Below are 18,797 nucleotides of genomic sequence, written 5' to 3'. Positions count from 1 at the left end.
TTAAGTCATGTGAGAAGATTCATCACTTATTGTGTGGAACAATTCCATCTATTACAAGGTATCTGTTCACAGTACAGCATCATATTAATTTCTGTTTGGTTGAATAGCTTCACCAAACCCCCTCATAGCAAGTATCATATAGCCTAAATATTTCAAGGGGCTAATTTTTTAGCAATGTTACCTAGTTAAATTTTTCCATCGATTTACAATCACTCCCAAAATGTATTAGATTAAGTCTAGGATAAAATTTTCACTGGTAACTGTCAAAATCACGAAATCAGCAAAAATTTCCCCTATACTGTATCACCATTAGGGTTCAAACGAATATTCTTTTACAGTACATGTAATTGGGATATCAATAATCCTGTTATACAATATGCCTCCAAATGATTTGAATATTTACAGAGCTGTATGTGAGATCAAGAATTTTTATGTACTGCACACACTGATTTTATATCTTCTCCTTGAAACAAATATTTGAATACCCAAAATGGTATTTGGATATTCGAATAATAGAATATTCGTTTGAGCCCTAATCACCATGTACCAGTCACCCTATACTTATAAATATTCAGATTAGCCCCACCCACATACACCTCCCACAACACTACATAACTAATTGCAACACATGTGATGTGATGAAGTTGTACAAAAACAAGAAACACTTAATGATGACATGATTTAGTGATTATCATAATAATTTAATTTTCCTTTACAAGAAAAGTGCCTAGCTGTACCATGCAATATTGTCTCGGCACACAAAGAGGGTGTGGTCTCTCATCACATGAGACAAAACCACAAAATGATGATGTCGCCTGGAGAAAGTTATGTCATGTTAGCAGGACGAGGGTTCAGAAGAGCATGACAAAGCCTTCTGTAGAACCATCTCTCCATTTCGGGTCACTGGCTATCACACTGCGACATAACGGACAGGTCCTCTCACGATCAAACCACAACTGGATACACGTCTCACAGAATATGTGCTACAAGGAAATCATGTGATCATAACACGTGTAATCTATTATACCCTGGGGCAGTGGATAACTAAGACACACACACACACACACACACACACACGTGCACACAAACACACTGCAGTACCCTGTCCACCAACACACACACACACACACACACACACACACACACACACACACACACACACACACACAACCTTTATTTTTGAAGTCATAACTAATTAATGGAAACCCATGCCAGGGTTACTGGCTATTTAGTAACCTGTGGTCTATCCTGTGAATGTTTAGTACACTTCAACTCAAAGGGTAATTAATATTGTTACTAACCATGGTTCTGCATTTTCTCTCACTCTTTCTCACTTAGGGAAATGTCTAGAAGCCCTTAGGACACATTTCTATGTCATTTACAACTCTCCAAGTAGTATAGAAACCATTGGTGGCACATTATCAGTTATGCGGTTGTAGTCAAGGTGTTATTATTTACTTAAAGTTTCAAAACATCATTTACAGCACAACCCAGTCTGAACTATAAGGATTGCTGGCCCACTTCACCTTGGTGTTCTGTCAGATAATGTGATGACAATGTTTACAAACATTAATTTTATGGCTCACAAATAATCTGCACTATGGGCCTGTAACATGCAGCATGATAACAATTGTACCTCACAGAGAAATTAACAGCTCACATCACACGGGTGGTGATGTAGAAATGTTTACAAAGTGTTCTACTACTGAATAACCATAACCAAGTGTTCACTAGTAGTGCAGCTTTGAATTGCACATACAAAGTCGCCACAATGCTATGTGGTGCCACATAAAAACTGTGATCAAATATTTATGGGCTCTTGTTTACACAAAGAATTCTGAACACCTAACCACTGAAGTGGTGTGATGGGGTCAGGTGACCACACCACAGATCACATGGTGTTGTGTTACAGTGGTTCTAAGAGACCTTGAGCCACAACAAGATGTCACATGCAGTATTTGTAGTTTGAACTTCAAAAATGAATTGATTTGATTGGATGAAATCTTGTGCATGTGATTTCGCTTGTTTTTGTTGTCAAGCAAGATCTCTTAGAAATGCTGTACTGGACTGGATCCACAGGCTATGCATGTTACATCACAGGTTTTCCAAGTTCTTGCAATGTAAAGTGTCATGTGAGCTGTACAAGCATGCAAGTGTGCAGCTGTATAACAGAAGATTTTTTGGTGTTGTCTACACTCACAGGAGATTTACATACAAATTGACAGCCACAGAACATTAGTTAAATTTAAACAACTGCACATACACAACAGTATTAGCACGTGGTGCTTGAAATTTCAAGAAACTTGAAAATCGTGATAAGCCACAATTATCTTAACTTCTTCCAATACATTGATAGTCATTAAGTGATGACACTCTTGTACATCACCCTATTGATCCATTAGGACTAGGGAAAGTAGTTTAAAGGTTGTGTGACCTTACAGTTAATGAGTGTACTGATGGTCACGAAGTGGCCAGCACAGAGAAATGTCCTAGTGAATCCTAGTGAAATATATTGGAACTTGGACAAGTACATCTCATAAGCTGTTTAGCTTAGTGATGATCTCACAGTGAAAATGTATATTAATTGACACATCATGTTACATCACATTCTACAATCACTACACACATCAGAGTATAACAGTTATTATTAGTGATGTGATAGTCATTAATGTATGACCCTTTAATGTATGATATTACTTTCTTTGAAGTCCTTTACTCTATTAATACTGGTGATCACAACTAACATCTTAGTATGGTACAACAAACACATTATAAAAGGATAAAACAATTGTTTAAGCCAGCAACTAGCATGTGACGATAGTTAAGATGGGATAAACAGTGTACCACACATCGGTGTGTATTATCTCGAAAGTGAACTAGGCAGTAAGCACAGGAACACTTTCACTTGTTACATACAGTATGACACTATCCCAATACTGTTTGTTAATAGCTGACTACTACACATTACAAGGTGGACTGAGCTAGGTGGCGTGATTGTAACATAATTACAGCACAATAACTTAATACAAACATCACCCCATATCTGATGATAGTAACCACACCATAATAGGGATATGATGCTTGTGTAGTGTATAACAAGGTAAAGTACACTGAAACAAACTCGCAACTTCTCCATCACCATAAAGCTTGCCCCTCAGTGAATAGCATAGTAGTGTCAGCATAACGGGAGCCCAGAAAAGGCAGAATACGGAATAACAGAGTAAGCGAAAATTTCATTCTAATCTTTATAGTTTCACTTTGTAGCAACTCCGTCAAGTAAGCAATCATGATGGCTGAATCCAAGGTGACAAGCTTTTAATAGAATGTACACAAAACTATCCACTCTAGCGCACCTAACTAAGCTAACTACTGTGTAAAGTGTATTGCTCTTGTTAACGCCCACCCTACTGTAAGCAAGTAAAGCAGTTTAGCTTATTTTGATTTAGAGTGGACAGTATAGTGCATGCTCTATTTAAAGCTCGTTGCCTTAGTGTTCAACCATCACAATTAAGTTCTTGACAGAGCTGCTACAAGGTGAGCACTGTAAACCTATAGGGATAGAGTATAACAATGTTTAGAATAAAAGTTTCACTTATTCCGTTATTCCGTCTTTTCTGGACTCCCAAACGCCTCATTATCTACCCAAAGATCAAAGGATTTCATGTATACCATTTTCTAATTGCTGTAGAGGGACAGGCAGGTAGCAAAAGATAATCCTCACTTCATTTAAACAGGCCATTTTACAAAGATGCATACATGTATGTATGCTTACATTGTTTTAACAAAACATTTTAAGTAATTCACTAACTGCACAGCATTCAGAGTGTGTTTATGCCAACATCTACCCCCAAGGTCCAATCTATTCTACACAACAGAATATGGTCTAGAGTGCAGTCTAGAGTGCAAACACTGGGAAGTAGTTGGCTGGCTGGTTGGCTCATACAAGTAAGAAGACAAGTCATGCACACACTAAATACCAAATAAACTGGTGATAAATACAGTGGATATGAGCCATTGAATATTAACATCTTGACTAGTGCATGTATGCGACATGTACACACACGCACACATTACACAACCATGTACAGTACACAACCATGTACAGTACACAACCATGTACAGTACACAACCATGTACAGTACACAACCATGTACAGTACACACTAAACGTATTATATGAGATATCTACTGCCCATTTCAACACCAAACAAGGACACAGGAACCACACAACTAAACTCACTTTACAGCTCTTCAACATAATAGGATCATTCATTTCCTCCTGACATATTGGACAAGTTCCCTCCACAGACAACATCTCTTCTCTGCTCGGGTTACACCCATAGTTCTGTGGTGCATGAGTGATGATGATCAGACACTACAGTACACTTGATGACTTACAGGATCAATATGGAATGCTACAAATGCTCTGTAGAGTTGCTTCATTCTGCCATAACACTGTGAACCCTGTAAAGTGAATAAGGGAATGATTATGAATAGTTATGCTACAAATAAATTCGCAGAACAGTCAAAATAGCTTGTCAGAAATTTATACACACAAGTGATAATATTTATCAGACTCCCGAAAATTTTAACCTCACACCCACAATAATACCCCCCACCAGACTGCTTATTTCCCTTTTTTTGTTGAGGTGAGAAAAAGGGTTTAAAGGGACAGTACTCCAAGCCATACAAGTGCTAATTTCACATCCGTTAAATATCACGCCACAAAATGACAAACTTGTGGTGATCTTCTAATGGGATAATTGTAAACAAAGTGATGGTAACGGTATAAAATTGTACTGTTTTACTCGTAAGGTATATCCCCTGTAGTTCACATTGTTGTTTGGTAGCGAATAGAACTGCTATAGAACTGCTCCGCAAAGCCTGTAGTTCACATTGTTGTTTGGTAGCGAATAGAACTGCTATAGAACTGCTCCGCAAAGCCTGTAGTTCACATTGTTGTTTGGTAGCGAATAGAACTGCTATAGAACTGCTCCGCAAAGCCTTGCCCCATGTGGATTGCAAACAGCCCCTTCAGCCAGGCTCTAGCAGCTGGTACAAGCTTGTAATGTTGTCACGATTGTTGCACTGACAAAAACTACAAGCCTGTTGAGTTATTTAATGGTCTACAATGGGCTGGCGCTGCTGTTCTTGTGGCTACCTGTCTAGACATGTAGTTTCACAACAAAATGATTCCAAGTCATTGTAGCAGGCTGTATGGAAGTGAGAACTGTTGTTCATTCACTCAGGTAAAACAGCATCAAATGCATGTCGCACTTATGTGATTTCAGCACTTGTATAACTTGGCATACTGCCCTTTTAACATAGCATCTAGAATTATACATCTATGAGTACAGCTGTTGATAATATATTTTTAGTTTGGGGACACTGGTTGGCCACAAAGACTTAACATACATAAAAGGTGTGAACGATGAGTGCAAATGATAAAGCAGATCAGATCCTCATCATTCAACCTTATCGTACCTGAATATGGATAATCTAAGTTATTCTTAACCAATCAAGTATCTTAATTCAGGAAAAAACGGCCAATCAAAACTTTTTCCAGATCCCATGATCACAGTCACACCCACCCATGATCACGGTCACACTCACATACCTTGATCATGAGATATATAGCAGTGATGAAGATAGCAAACAGTCTACCAGTCTGATAATAGTTGGAGAGGTATCTGAACCACAATGGTGCAGGGATCAGGGACCGATACATCTGTGATGTATATTCCAGTAACATGTAATATTTGCCCTGTGGGGAAGATGTAAGGTCATAGCTGGTAACCCCATAGCAACCATACTGACTTTTTTCTTGGTGGGTAATAGTGCTCGAGGGGCGGCAGCAACTGATGCCTTCAGTGCCATGACGCCAAATCTGATAATGAAATCTACAAAAATGAGTGAAGATATTTTAACATGGGCTGAAACTTTGCAAGAGAAAACAACAACATTTGATCACTCTCAACCGTAATACTAAATTGTAGGTTATAACATCATAGACTAATTGTGACATCAGTAGTCATGAAGGAAGCCAAGCAGAGGGAAAGATATCAGTGACACTGTTTCCTCCATGCCCATTGGCTTCTGTTCTCAATATAAAGGAATGATGGTATACAAATGATTTAAGCTATCCTTTGAAAGATACGTTGTACATTAGGAAACAGGGTAAGGGCATACTCTACCAATGCAGAGAATTTGTAATGGTCTCACAATTGTGTAATTTGTGTTAGTGAAATACAAAGCTTCAAGTGCACACTTAACACACTAGCTAATACTAGGATGGCAATCACAGAGGAAACTAGACCACAAATCACTCTCCCAGTAAACAGAAGACAAACATGTCATAATAAAATGTAAACACTATATAGCATACACACCCCACACATATTGCCAACAATGAAACTAAAAGGCTATCAACAGCCTAAACTATTACTATACTCAAACATACAGACTGCCTTCTTGTAAGCTATACGCACAAAACTAATATCAAAACATTTTAACATAATTATGATTACCCAAACAAATTATGTGTGTGTAACAACTATATAACAATAAAAATACACACACATTCCGCAATGTTGTAAAAATACTGGCCCCATCACACAGCTGAACACACACACACACACACACACACACACACACACACACACACACACACACACACACACACACACACACACACACACACACACACACACACACACACACACACACACACACACACACACACACACACACACACACACACACACACACACACACTCACACACACTCACCAGTTACACAAATACACCACAACACATTCCACAGGTCTAGTGGTAAAAATGGTGCACTGAAGTGTAAACTGAAATAGAACATAATAATGTCAAACTAAAATAACAACCACAATACTCACCAATTTTCTAGCTGCTGGTCACGAAACACATAATATACAAAATAGATATTTGCTGATAAGAATAACATTATCCAACAAAGGAACAGTTTACTTCTTCTATCCTGTAATGAACACCACAATCAGTCACATGACCAACTATATCATACCCCATAAAGTGAGGTCACTTATTTTATTACAAGGTATTATCAAGAGTTCATAATATTACTATAGTATGAACTCTTGACCTGTATTATCAATTATGAAAAAACTGTTTCCTAGTAAGATAATTCATTGAAAACATTTTTAATTTTACAGAGGGTGTCTTCTATTATAGTATGTTCACGTTGAGCTGAATCCTCAAAAACATTTAATAACTCATGGATGCAATTACACACGATCTTGAAATTTGGCTCATTTGTAGTTCTGCTTGACCCGCTAAAAATATTTCAAAATCTTTTTATTCAAATGTTTGACATAATGTTTATGGCCAATCAAAATTTTCACAATATATTTCCTATAGGGAAGCCATATAAGTATAGTGTCCATTATAATCCTTTCCCAAACTTGTAATGGAGCCAAACCGTGTACATGTCTGTTGTTGATACCTTTGCTGTTACCAACAATCATCTGGTTGGCTGAAATGTTAACTCTATTGAGAAAAAAATACACTTTCAATTTTTAGCTGTTTTTCAGGATTCAGCTCAGCGTGAACATACTATAGAGTATGGAGACATATCTAAGCATGGAAGTACAAAAGGATTTATCTTTATCATAGAGTTGTATGTTGTATGTACACACACAATACTACACTATAAGATATCTTATGCAAGTACCTTTAATGATATTTCCCTCTTCAGGGATCTGTTGCCATGGATATAAGTAGCTAACATTCCAAGTAACACAACAAGGCCTGGAAATAAACAATAAACAAATATAATAGTAGGACCAGAAGTGTATATTGTTTAATCACTACACATTACATGTACTTTGACATGTGCACTTTGTACCAACACACATGGTCATAGATCAGTTTCACTTAGTTACTTACCCAGGCGATGCATCCAGGAAAATCTAACAACTAGCACTAATATTAACAATAGGTTTTCTTCAAACCATTTCACAGACTCATTAGGTTCTGGAGGGTGCAACTCTTCAATTATGGGATGCTGATTATCCATGGGTGGCCGATGGTGCCCAGTTTCTACATCACCATATTGTGCAGCATTTGATGTTGATGGATTTCTGCTGTGTTGTGTGTGTGCGGCCACAGTTGGGTGACCATAAGTTCTAACACTATCAAAGTCCATACTGGGAGTTCCTGCGTACGACGCTGACATTGGATCTTCTGAAGTGAATGCCGCAGGTACAAATTCTCTAATAACTGATGTTAATGATGCAAGAGATGGTAAGTCTGCTGTATTAGGGCTACGAAATGTCCATGATGCCGATCGACTGTGTGTCCGGCCAAGTCTCCCAGCAGTCGTATAGTCGGACAAGCTGTCACCAGCCATGTCTGAGGGTGTCATATCAATACGCACTTCTCTGTGCTGATGATGTTCCGCCATCTTGGCCTTCATATCATATCACGTGTTTGTAGAACTGGGGAAACAACACACAGTGACGACGTATTAATAGGGAGAACAGTTCAGTATGCCACCAATAAGTGTACAATAATAGTAACACTCTTATCATAGTAAAATAACTGGTTTAAAGGTTACAAAGGCCGTGCCGAAGGAAACACTTTCGACACTGAAACGTCAAACAACACGCTGATACAAAATATCACTTACAAAAATGACTCTACGTTATTATGCCGCGTTAAATATCAGTAGCTCTCACGACAGCGTGGTCCCAGTGTCACCTGACAAAACCATTCATTGTTGTTGCCAATCTCGTGAGCACAAAGTCAGGAGACATTTAAAATCATTAGCGCCTAAATTTCAAAATAACGCGCGCCAAAAATTTAATAGTACTTATTTAACATGCGCTTATAATTTTTTCTCATACACTTGTTTTTCTAAATTAGTTCTAGCTAGTTTCTCTTCCTCCAATTGTTGTTCAAGACATTTCCTAGCATTTCTCTCTGTCTTAATTACCTCACACAGCATAGCCAAGTGGTCCTGGGTGGCATCATACAAATGCTGGGTCATATCACCGGAGGCAGTTACCACATCACAACCAAACTCTGCAAACTGACACGCTACCATCCCATCAGGTGCATGTTGTGTGAGTACATTAGAGTCTGTAGCAACCACCTCAACCTCAGTATTAGGCTGACTTGTATCATTACTAAGATGTGATGTGTAGTCATTGATCTTAAAGTGTTGTCCACATTCGTGACATAGTACAACACCAACGTCACACTCCATAGCAGTGTGTAGTGAAATATTATGCCTCTCATAACATCTACCACAATTGTTTGGACACTCTACTACTTTATACTGACAAGTCAGCAGATGCTTGCTAATGTCTTCATTGAATCCAGTCCACTGGCATTTGTTATAAACATGATAAGGACACTTGATCTCTTGGTCTTGTATAATCCTGCTACTCTTTGTGTCCTGTTTGAGCTGGTCAAATTTCTTATGACAGCGTGGGCACTTCTTGCTGGTAACTTTTTCAATACAACTCCTACAATAACTCTGGTCACAACAGTCAGTCAAGTAAGGGTCAGTCAACACGTCATCACACATTTCACATTTTAAGAAGTCCGGTAGTGGATCAACAAATGAGTACACATGTAGTCGACACTCATCAACCTGGCTCTGTTCCAGTCTAGTCATATCATTCACTGTTAATTGTTCAAACATCCATGGCCATGACGCAGGAGCAAGTTGCAGATCATATTTCTGGAACACTCCCATCCTGTATTGTCCAGTAGTACCACTGTCCCATCTTACTAACATCCATTCTAATCCTTTAACAGTACCACAAGCCTTAACTGTTCCTTCAAGATGATATACTGGTTCATATTCCCAGTCTGGTCCACATGTCACTCTTAATCCTGCAATCATCTTAGAGGCCACATTAGCCTTAGTGATGTGGTCTTGATGTGGAGACATCACATGATCCACCGTAGGGGTTTGGTGATCTACTATCACTATGACAACACAAAAAAACAGCAGCATAACATCAAGAGTTAATAACTATTGTTAACTCTTGATAACGTAACAATTAACATTACTATTTGCTGATTTCTACATTATAGTATGCTGAGTGCTTGTTATAAATGCGGGCTTGATGAGGGCTATTTAGGGCAGTATAGTTAGACATCGATTTTTGTCAGGGTTACACAAAAGGCAAAGCCTGCAAACATGCTCCCCCTTACAGAGACATACATACAGGAACAAGTACAAAAATAACAACCACAAATAAACTTACAACAGAAACATGACACATAACAATACCATATAAGAACAAGACAAAACTAAACAAAGTCGGTTAGTTAAACAGAAAATGGAAAATGACAAAGTGCCATCTGGAAAGGGACTGATTTGAAACTTCTGAGTTCCAAAGGAACAGAGAATTTTTAATATTGATATACATTAATGGTGGAAGATGACGTGGCAAGTAACAATAAATGGGACATAGTTGTTAAAATGTGAGATGGAGACCCTGTTATGTAGAATTACATGTACTTGAACTAAATAGTTGGGACCAGGAACCCATTAAGTGCCCTTGTCTGCTGTTGGGACAAAGAAAGAGAAGCACTTCAATAATTTAAAAAAAATATATTCTCTATGATTCCAATTAGACAAGATTTTATTAAATATTTATTCCACTAGTAAAGTACCACTAGCCTCGCCACTAGCTATCTCTAGAAACAGCTTTTCAATAGATTTAGCTTGACAGTTAGTTACTGGAGGGTGAACACAGAAGGCCAAGGTGTTTACTAGGAGTCTAAGCAGAGTACAGTATCCTAAAGTGAAACAGGACAAATATCTAGAAGGACCGAAAGAAAGCCAACCCACTGTGACTTGATCTGCAGGCCAATTAAGTGCCACACAGTGCCAACCAGGTCAACTTTTACTTTTATCAGTGACAAATGGTACTAAATGCACTACACGATCAGACCACAATGCTGTGTAAATTGTTTAGGGGGTGTGGCAATGAGGTGACATTTTATAATATGGCTTTACCCACACCGCACACCTACTGCCGCATTTACTCACCTGCCCCGTCATCACAATGACACGTCCTTGTGTCCGCATCTTCACCTCCACCAGTACCCGATGTAGTTAACTGGGACTTCGCATTGCTAGCGCCCATTATTTCCCAATTAATGCACACTAAACGTAGGGCTTATGTGCGAGACCAATTTTAGCGTACACAAAATTTTACCCTGTGTAAAATTTTCCAATTATGGGGCTTCGCTGATTGCAAGTCTTTTGAGATATTTCTGTATAGCTATTAAAACGTCGACTCCCTGCAGCTGCAGGCAGGTTTTCACAGGCAGGTCCCAAGAACTACAGTGGAAACACAGATCAATAATACAAAAGTAAGTACAGAAAACTTATGAAGTATCCCTAGGACTCTTGGAGTAGTCAAAAACAAAGCGATATTTGGAATTCTTGTCCTCCTCCAGGTAAGGATACCACATGACATAATTAGTCCCCCAAATGTTGTTGAATATGTTAAATGAAAAGCCATCGTTGATTGCTGGTTTGGAGGGAGGCGTAGGGAAGGGGGTAGGATATCCCACACATAACAGACTGGTATCAAGAGACAATAACGTCATTGGTGGCTTGGTGTATGTGACTGTCTGGCTAGCATGCAAGTGTTGACTACCATTGTGTAGTACTGAGTCTACTGGTACCAATGAGTCTAGTTTAGTGACAAACATCTTAGTGTTGTCTTGTAGCGGTGGATCAAAGAAGACTGACAGAGACTCTGGTAATCTGGTAGCTGTTTTATTGACAATATATAACACCATGTTCAACAATGTATCATTGCTAATACCAACCTCTAGCCACATCATTTCAGGGGCTCCATATTCACTCACTAATTCATCAGAGGTGAAGGCCAGTTGTAGTAAGAAAGTGTACTCCATCTTTTCCTTGTGTAATTTGCTCCATAGCTTTTTGATGGTAGGTGAGGCCACTTGTAAAGTTGACATATTCATTCCATATTTACCAAAATCCCGGTAAGCCCAACTTGTACGAGTGTAGAGATATTGATTGAGGAAAGCATCATAACTCTTATTAGTAAATGTCTGGTACATTACTTGTGCTAGAGGGTGGCTGCTACTCGCCATAGACTCAGTAGATATTCTACTATCACTAAAATTTACTATACCACCTGTAGTGTCATCAAATTGTATACTAATAGTACCACCTTTAACTGGTAAAACAAACCGTGCAGAAATTATATCCTCTCGCTGGTAGCCAGTAGTGGAGACAACACCATCAAAATGGAGTAAGTCTAATTGGACTTGTATTGCTGGTAGTAACGGGTGGTCACCAAGTGCTTCAAGGGCATAGTCAATCCCCCACAACCTCTGCTCAACCCATGAGTTGACCATGTCTTGGAAGGGTGGTGTGGACAGGTGACTCTTGAATGCCTTGTTGTCCCAGTTAGTCCAGTCATTCAGGTATTTCTTGACATCTTTTCCCCACGTATGCTCACCATTCTTTATCAACAAACGAGAGAAGTTGTGGATACGATCATCATGTAGATACAGGCCTGGTGATGATGGTATTAATTCATACCAAGTATTGATGATGGTATAAAACTTCCGAGTCTTCAAAGGGTCGGAAGCTACACCATGGATCCATGTGTCCCCAATTTCACCACTTATAACTGGAAGGTCATCTTGGTGCTCTAATAACACCCTCACAAATGAGTCATAATCTGAAGCAACAATATTGGCAGCAGGAAATAGTTCCTTTAAGGTAGCATAATTCTTGATGACCTCAAATACAGAGGGTGGTCCTGAGTTGTCACCTCTAATAGCAAATACCAAAGCATGAGACATCCCCGGTACCACCACTATACTATCCAGTGATATACCCTTAGTACCCCCATATCCTCCAGGGTGCCACATGGCTACTATCGTGGCATTACTAGTCTTGTCATGCCATCGGAAAACTGTGGGTACATCAGGAGGCATACTTGCTTCATTAACTCCAACAGTAATAGCTTGCACCCCATTATCCCGTAACACTGGTATCATTGCTGATGTCATCCCGGGGACATCTCTCTGGCTCATAGTGGTAGTGATCTGTTTGGCAAACATGTCGTCAAGGGTATGGGTAAGTCCCACAGCTATTTCGATCATCAAGTACTGCAGTAAATATTCTGGTTGAGCATTGAAGGGGAAAGCGTGCCACGTGATGTCACCCCGCATTATGGCATCAGTGAAGTTCTTCCGCGCATGCTCACTAGGGCAGTGAAGCCCCATATTGGGCGGGCAGTCCAAATACAGCGACACCAAGTACGAGTGTGTAGTAAACACCAGTCTTTCATCGCCGCCCAGTCTTCGTAACAAATCTGCCCTCAATATTGCCTCAGGGAAGAACACGTCGAAGTATCTGTTGACTATGTTAGTGGCACTATCGGCGAATCCCACGTCGAGGTGGCATGAGGATACGAGGTGTATCGTTGTGATGTTCTGTTGTAGCATCCATTTGTGCCTCTCCTCTACGCCGTCACGTGATGTAGCAGCTGTCACCAGAACGACCAGGAGCAGCAATGAGACACCATACAAGTGAACTATGCGCCAAATTATTAGGTGCGTCATGTCCACATTAAAACTAATCGATTGTGGGTTTACATTTTATAACATTTCATTTATAATCACACGAGACAATAGTCCAGTACTAATAACACAAATAATCCTCTGGTCCAGTGTTCTATTGCTGACACTCCTTAGGTACAGCAAACATGTCAGCTGAAGGTGTCGCAGTATTGAAGTCTCTGTACACTGCATTCCTCCTGGTAATTCCCACCTCAGTGTTGACATATGCTGGTACATTGGGCTTCTCTGGGTCAACAAACACATCAAAACTGCCACCGGGACCCTAATATAACAATGCATCACAAATCCGGCCATAACAAGTGACTATACCACTAATTAATGTTGTAGAACATTTGTGACCAGGGTGAAACAATTTGTCATCAAGCAATCAAAAAGTGAAAAAAAGGTGTTACAAATTTAAAAAATACGGCACACAAACATACAAGATCTCTGAAAGCCAAAAAGTCTCAAATGGTTCTAGCAGTATTCACGCTATAAATGTATAAGTCAACTCACAGGAAGGCTCCACTCATCATAAGTGTACTCCCTCACTTTGATCTGACCAGTATAGCTGGCACACGATACCCACTTGAAGTACGGTGGCAGTGAACCAGTAACATTACGTATTTCACAACGTCGATCAGAACTGTAATGTTACCATGGTAACTGATCAGTAGTGGACACAAGGGGACTAACCTTCTCATTAAGAACACCATTCCCTAAATGATGAAACATGTCATTATTATATCATGATCCTCTATGACAAGTAAAATTTGTTCAACCAAAAAGGGTACACACAATATTCGTAAAGTTTCTTGTAAAGCTACAGAGAAACTTATTGATGCATTTCATTGACGTAGCAATCCAGGGGGAAGGATCCCCTATAGGGATGCGTCTATTATGCCAGAATAATTTTGGGAATAATAGGTAGTGGAAAGACTTCGGAATAATTGATTCTAGTGAAACTTATACAAGTTTTTCTTGAAGTATATATAATGCAAACATCTTTTGGATAAAACACTGAAACAGAGCACGATTGAAAAGATCGAGATACTCTAATAGAGCAGTCACTTATACTCTAATAGAGCAGTTAACTTCGAGTCTGTAATTCTAATATGGCAGTCACTTATGTAAACCTCTAACTAATATGCAGAAATTCCAGGAATAATTTTGGGAATAATAAGTACATTTAAAAAGAATTGCCAGAAAGAATAATTGGAAGATTAAAAGGCAGACTCCTAAGTGAAAAGATCAAAATACTCTAATAGAACAGTCAGTGTATTTGTTGTCACAATCAATCTGAAAAGAGTTAAAATTTCCCGCCAGACCTCCCTGCACACTAAGCTGTACCTAGATTGGAACATAACAGAGCCCCCTATCTAAAAAGTCTTCCTATGTCTATGCAAGTAGATCATAAATTAAAATTTATGTACACAATTGCTGCACATCACACACACGCACACATACACACACTAACCATATCGTAACGCTCCAGCCTCAGTTGAGACACATTGTTAGCTCCTTCCTTGATCCAAATATCCTCTACTCCCCATCCCTTGGACTCATCTCGAGCGATTACACCTGGATAACATGACAGAGAACTACACTTGGCATCTCACACTACCATGGCTAAAAATCAACACATTTTGTATTTTGTTTAGGGGACTCTGTTCCCGGTGGTTGTATAGTTAGGTACAACAGTGTGCAATGTACACTCAGCATGCAGGGCATGATCTCTTTGGGGGCATGCCCTCTAGCCTTCTGAGATCACACTGACTGTTCTATTAGAGTGTTGTAAACTAAATTAGAAAATCAATAGGGGGTCCAGCTTTCCTGCCCCCTGGTTGCTATGCCTATGCTAAACATCATCAGATACACTGATAATATAGCAGTTTAAAAAATCAAAGCTACACAAAATAGATATATCCTGTAGATTCCTTATAGCTACATATGTCTGGTTAATCACACCAAGCAACCAGGATTAATTTAATCAATAAAATAACCTTAATTGGTTTAAATAAACTGATTTTCTTGACCAGTAATCTCCTAAGGAGATATATCCATAATTAGGTTTAGGTAAACACACCAGTCATGGCAATCAACAGAGCTACATTGAAAATTTCTAGAGTCTCAGAACTTACCAGTGTACAATGACACTTGGCAAAACAATAACCTCTAGTGAGAGGTCACATGACCTCTTGTACCAACTAGCAGTGCAAGTAACCCCCACATAAGCCATCTGCTATGATATGCTAACAATGCATATTCTTGTAGCATGTGATACTCTCATGTACCAAGGTATGTAGAACTGGCATGAACATAACTTATAGAAAGGCTCTAATAATTCTTGTGTGACAACAAAAACAAGTGAAGTCGTGTACACAACATTTTGACCAATCGCTTTTTTGGAAATTCCGCTTTAACTTTGTTGTCACAAAAGAACTATATACTGTGACTGTATGTGCATATGTGTGTAACCATTTTATTGGGTGTGTGTGTTGTGTTCATAACTTTAGTGGGGCTAGCAGCTTGTCACTAGTTCGAAAGGAATCCTAGAACTCTGTCAACACAGTTCACTGTACTGTGAGCAGCTAGCAAAAGAGACCAATTGTGTGTTTCTGCGTGTAGCACACAGAAACTTTTCTACTTCTGGCTTATGGACATCCAGTTGTTGAGTACAACCATACAAGAGGCAAGGAGATATATTAAGCCAAAGCCATTTTATTGCACTTCACAGTATATTACAAAGGTCATACACACACACAACACATACCACTTCCAAAAGAAGTCTCATCACTGTGTATTTCAATCTCGACCTGTAAACATTACTAATAGTAAACACTACTAATAGTAAACACAAGCACTTTGTACTGAAAACACCAGTCACACCTCATCACCACAGCACAATTTATCTTATGTACTCTCTCTCACACACACACACTATATATACACACACCACTTAATGTACTAGTTTGTGCATATCTTCATAAACATGTAATGTTTTGATCACAAAAAGATGTAAACTGTGTGAAATCAGCTTCAAAAATAATACCTGATACCTATGCACGTGTACGCTAACATGCAGTACTAGCTGATGTGGCAGGTGTATGAAACTGCCGAACTGATTGTTTTCGTTCAGTCCTCGTTGTGGTCGAGTTTGTAGATTGTCATAACATCATGTTTAGAATTAAGCTAGCTGAGAAGATCAAATCACGTTATTAACTAACTGAAGGATATGATCGGTTATAATAGCAGGCTACACGTCACAAGCGAGATGGTGTGATATCACCCGCGAATCATGGAATGTAGTACTGCAATAGCTATACATCAACTATAGGGTACTTACCGATACTTGGAACGTTTCGGGGATATCAGGTGCAGTCTGGGCGTACCCGACGATGAAGCACACACTCAACAACAACCACATCATCTTTATCAGTCTGTGAAGGTCACATGAATTATTGTATATCACGTGTGCGCATGCGTAATGACGTAGTTGCTAAAGGGCGAGCGGCTAACGGAGAGTACTATGAGTTAACTCCTTGGTAGTACTGTATCAGGGGAAGATCCAGGTGGTTTCTGAAACTGGTCAAGATTCAGGCCGAGATTCAGGCAATTAAAATTGGCATTGCTTTGATAAAGATCGAAATACTCTAATAGAGCAGTTAACTACCCTAATAGAACAGTCACATTTTGTATTTTTAAAGCTACAGTTTACCTATACCAATAAAATTATAAAGTCTATAATACCTCAGACTGTGTAATACCTTAAATTTTTCCTGGGGCATGTTCCCAGACTTCCAGAATGGCATCCATTTATGTAGTGTATGTTTCAAATTTCTGACTTCTCAACTCTTTAGCGCGCTCCTGGTGTTATGCCAGCAGAAGCAGCCTATATATCAATAGATTTCTTTAAAATGTTCATACTAAAGATTATTTTGGTAAATGACACGAGATTGTTACCAGATTCCTCAAAATACATAATTTTCAGGGGAGCAATGCCCCCATATACCCCTAGATACATGAATTGGAAACTTTTCATCAAAATTCCTGTTGTGTTGCATAGTGACAATCATGATGGTTTGGGTTTTCTTGCCCAAGAATGCAAAAAGTAGACAACATTTGCTTGATAACAGCTTGGCAGCATTGGTTAGGCATAACAAAGCCCATCAAGGTGTTCAGTGCAACCCCAAACCCTTCCAACAAGAATTACAATGTATATACTAAATGTTCTGCTGACTGACTGCCGACTGACTGTCTCCAGCCAAGCATAACTCCACTACGACTATATGGTTTGATTTCTTCACTACATTGTCAACCGGCATCATTTCAGCCCAAGACGTGCCTTTTGCCAACCTCAGCTGCTACAAGAACTTATGCATGTCCTCCTCCTTTGTATCCCATTTTCTTCTTCACTACCACATAAACCTAGCTTCCAACATGGTTGTCCATTTATAACTCCATACCACTTCCTCTGTTTCCTCCACTGCTTCCTGTGCTGGGGTGCTGGAGAAATGGGCAAGGATGAGAAGTATTTAGCAGCTGAGTTCATTCCTGTAATGGTGGTGGTAGAATGTTTTGACTCAGTGTTTGCTTTGAAGGCTTTACAAACGATTGCTGACTGCACTACCACTGTAGTAGTTTTCCTCCTAAACTTGCAAGGAAGAACCTGCTTCCGAAATTTTCCTGTTGCATTACATGATGGTTAAACAATGCCAGATGGATCTTAGCACTTCAAGGCATTGTTGTTGATGACAAGTTTGCTGTTACTGCTTAAACTCCTAAGCAACTCATCAACTTCATGAATACACAATGTGCCAATAATTGCTCCAAGTGAAAGTATCAGAGCCAGTCACCCCATTCAGCGTATAGCACTGTAGTGTTATATAGAGTGTGAATGCACTTCTTTGTAACCAATTTGTCTATAAGCTATGTATGTTGATTCATGCATTGAGCAATCATTTGGTCAGTCAGTCAGTCAGTCAGTCAGTCAGTCAGTTAATCAATCAACTAATCAATGATATTATTCTCCTTAATGAGTAGGTGGATAGCTGTATAGTGTCATTTTGACATAAGCTGCAGGTGGACTGAAACAAATACTAATACTCGGTGAGTACTCGTTAAAGATTTTGGTACTCGGATAGTATAATTAGTACTTGAGTACTTGTTAAGATCA

The 18,797-nt window shown here is 39.2% G+C and overlaps 3 protein-coding genes across 4 annotated transcripts; all 3 read right to left on the bottom strand.

The window, feature by feature from the left end:
* Positions 1-616: 616 nt before the first annotated feature.
* On the bottom strand, positions 617-11,317 carry LOC136246148 (E3 ubiquitin-protein ligase RNFT1-like). Of its 2 annotated transcripts, XM_066037609.1 has the most exons (10): positions 8,676-8,812; positions 7,934-8,484; positions 7,719-7,795; positions 6,907-7,007; positions 6,788-6,855; positions 5,817-5,899; positions 5,617-5,763; positions 4,398-4,463; positions 4,240-4,344; positions 617-983 (listed from the first exon to the last, which is right to left on the bottom strand). In XM_066037609.1, the coding sequence occupies exons 2-10, from the start codon at positions 8,460-8,462 to the stop codon at positions 852-854; spliced, it is 1,308 nt and encodes a 435-aa protein (XP_065893681.1). In that variant the 5' UTR covers positions 8,463-8,484; positions 8,676-8,812; the 3' UTR covers positions 617-851. The 2 variants fall into 2 exon arrangements, 1 of the variants encoding a protein (XP_065893681.1); XR_010696270.1 differs by lacking the exons at positions 617-983; positions 4,240-4,344; positions 4,398-4,463; ... (3 more) ...; positions 6,907-7,007; positions 7,719-7,795 and adding an exon at positions 11,058-11,317 and having other exon boundaries at positions 8,433-8,484; positions 8,676-9,985.
* On the bottom strand, positions 11,272-13,737 carry LOC136246147 (uncharacterized). Its single transcript, XM_066037608.1, has one exon. It carries the CDS (start codon positions 13,622-13,624, stop codon positions 11,399-11,401), a length of 2,226 nt encoding a protein of 741 aa, XP_065893680.1. The 5' UTR covers positions 13,625-13,737; the 3' UTR covers positions 11,272-11,398.
* Positions 13,653-17,100, bottom strand: LOC136246149 (uncharacterized). The gene is made up of 6 exons (XM_066037610.1): positions 16,968-17,100; positions 16,395-16,437; positions 15,099-15,202; positions 14,318-14,340; positions 14,138-14,267; positions 13,653-13,904 (listed from the first exon to the last, which is right to left on the bottom strand). Exons 1-6 carry the CDS (start codon positions 17,049-17,051, stop codon positions 13,737-13,739), a joined length of 552 nt encoding a protein of 183 aa, XP_065893682.1. The 5' UTR covers positions 17,052-17,100; the 3' UTR covers positions 13,653-13,736.
* Between the last annotated feature and the right edge of the window lie 1,697 nt (positions 17,101-18,797).

This window comes from Dysidea avara, chromosome 15 (genome assembly GCF_963678975.1).
Source record: "Dysidea avara chromosome 15, odDysAvar1.4, whole genome shotgun sequence".
In the NCBI taxonomy this organism is placed as follows: Eukaryota; Metazoa; Porifera; class Demospongiae; order Dictyoceratida; family Dysideidae; genus Dysidea; species Dysidea avara.
The sequence above is the reverse complement of the archived record's forward strand: the minus strand, read 5'-3'. Positions and strand labels throughout refer to the sequence as shown.

What these genes read in the sequence shown, in the direction of transcription:
- LOC136246148 (XM_066037609.1), bottom strand. Translation starts at nt 8,462, where the DNA reads ATGAAGGCCAAGATGGCGGAACATCATCAGCACAGAGAAGTGCGTATT. An exon ending in AGAGGGAAATATCATTAAAG is followed by an intron (nt 7,008 to 7,718) that starts GTACTTGCATAA and finishes TGTTCATTACAG; the next exon opens with GATAGAAGAAGTAAACTGTT. An exon ending in TTATGTTGAAGAGCTGTAAA is followed by an intron (nt 984 to 4,239) that starts GTGAGTTTAGTT and finishes ATTTCCTTGTAG; the next exon opens with CACATATTCTGTGAGACGTG.
- LOC136246147 (XM_066037608.1), bottom strand. Translation starts at nt 13,624, where the DNA reads ATGACGCACCTAATAATTTGGCGCATAGTTCACTTGTATGGTGTCTCA.
- LOC136246149 (XM_066037610.1), bottom strand. Translation starts at nt 17,051, where the DNA reads ATGATGTGGTTGTTGTTGAGTGTGTGCTTCATCGTCGGGTACGCCCAG. An exon ending in ATGGTGTTCTTAATGAGAAG is followed by an intron (nt 14,268 to 14,317) that starts GTTAGTCCCCTT and finishes GTAACATTACAG; the next exon opens with TTCTGATCGACGTTGTGAAA. An exon ending in ATGATGAGTGGAGCCTTCCT is followed by an intron (nt 13,905 to 14,137) that starts GTGAGTTGACTT and finishes TTGTTATATTAG; the next exon opens with GGTCCCGGTGGCAGTTTTGA.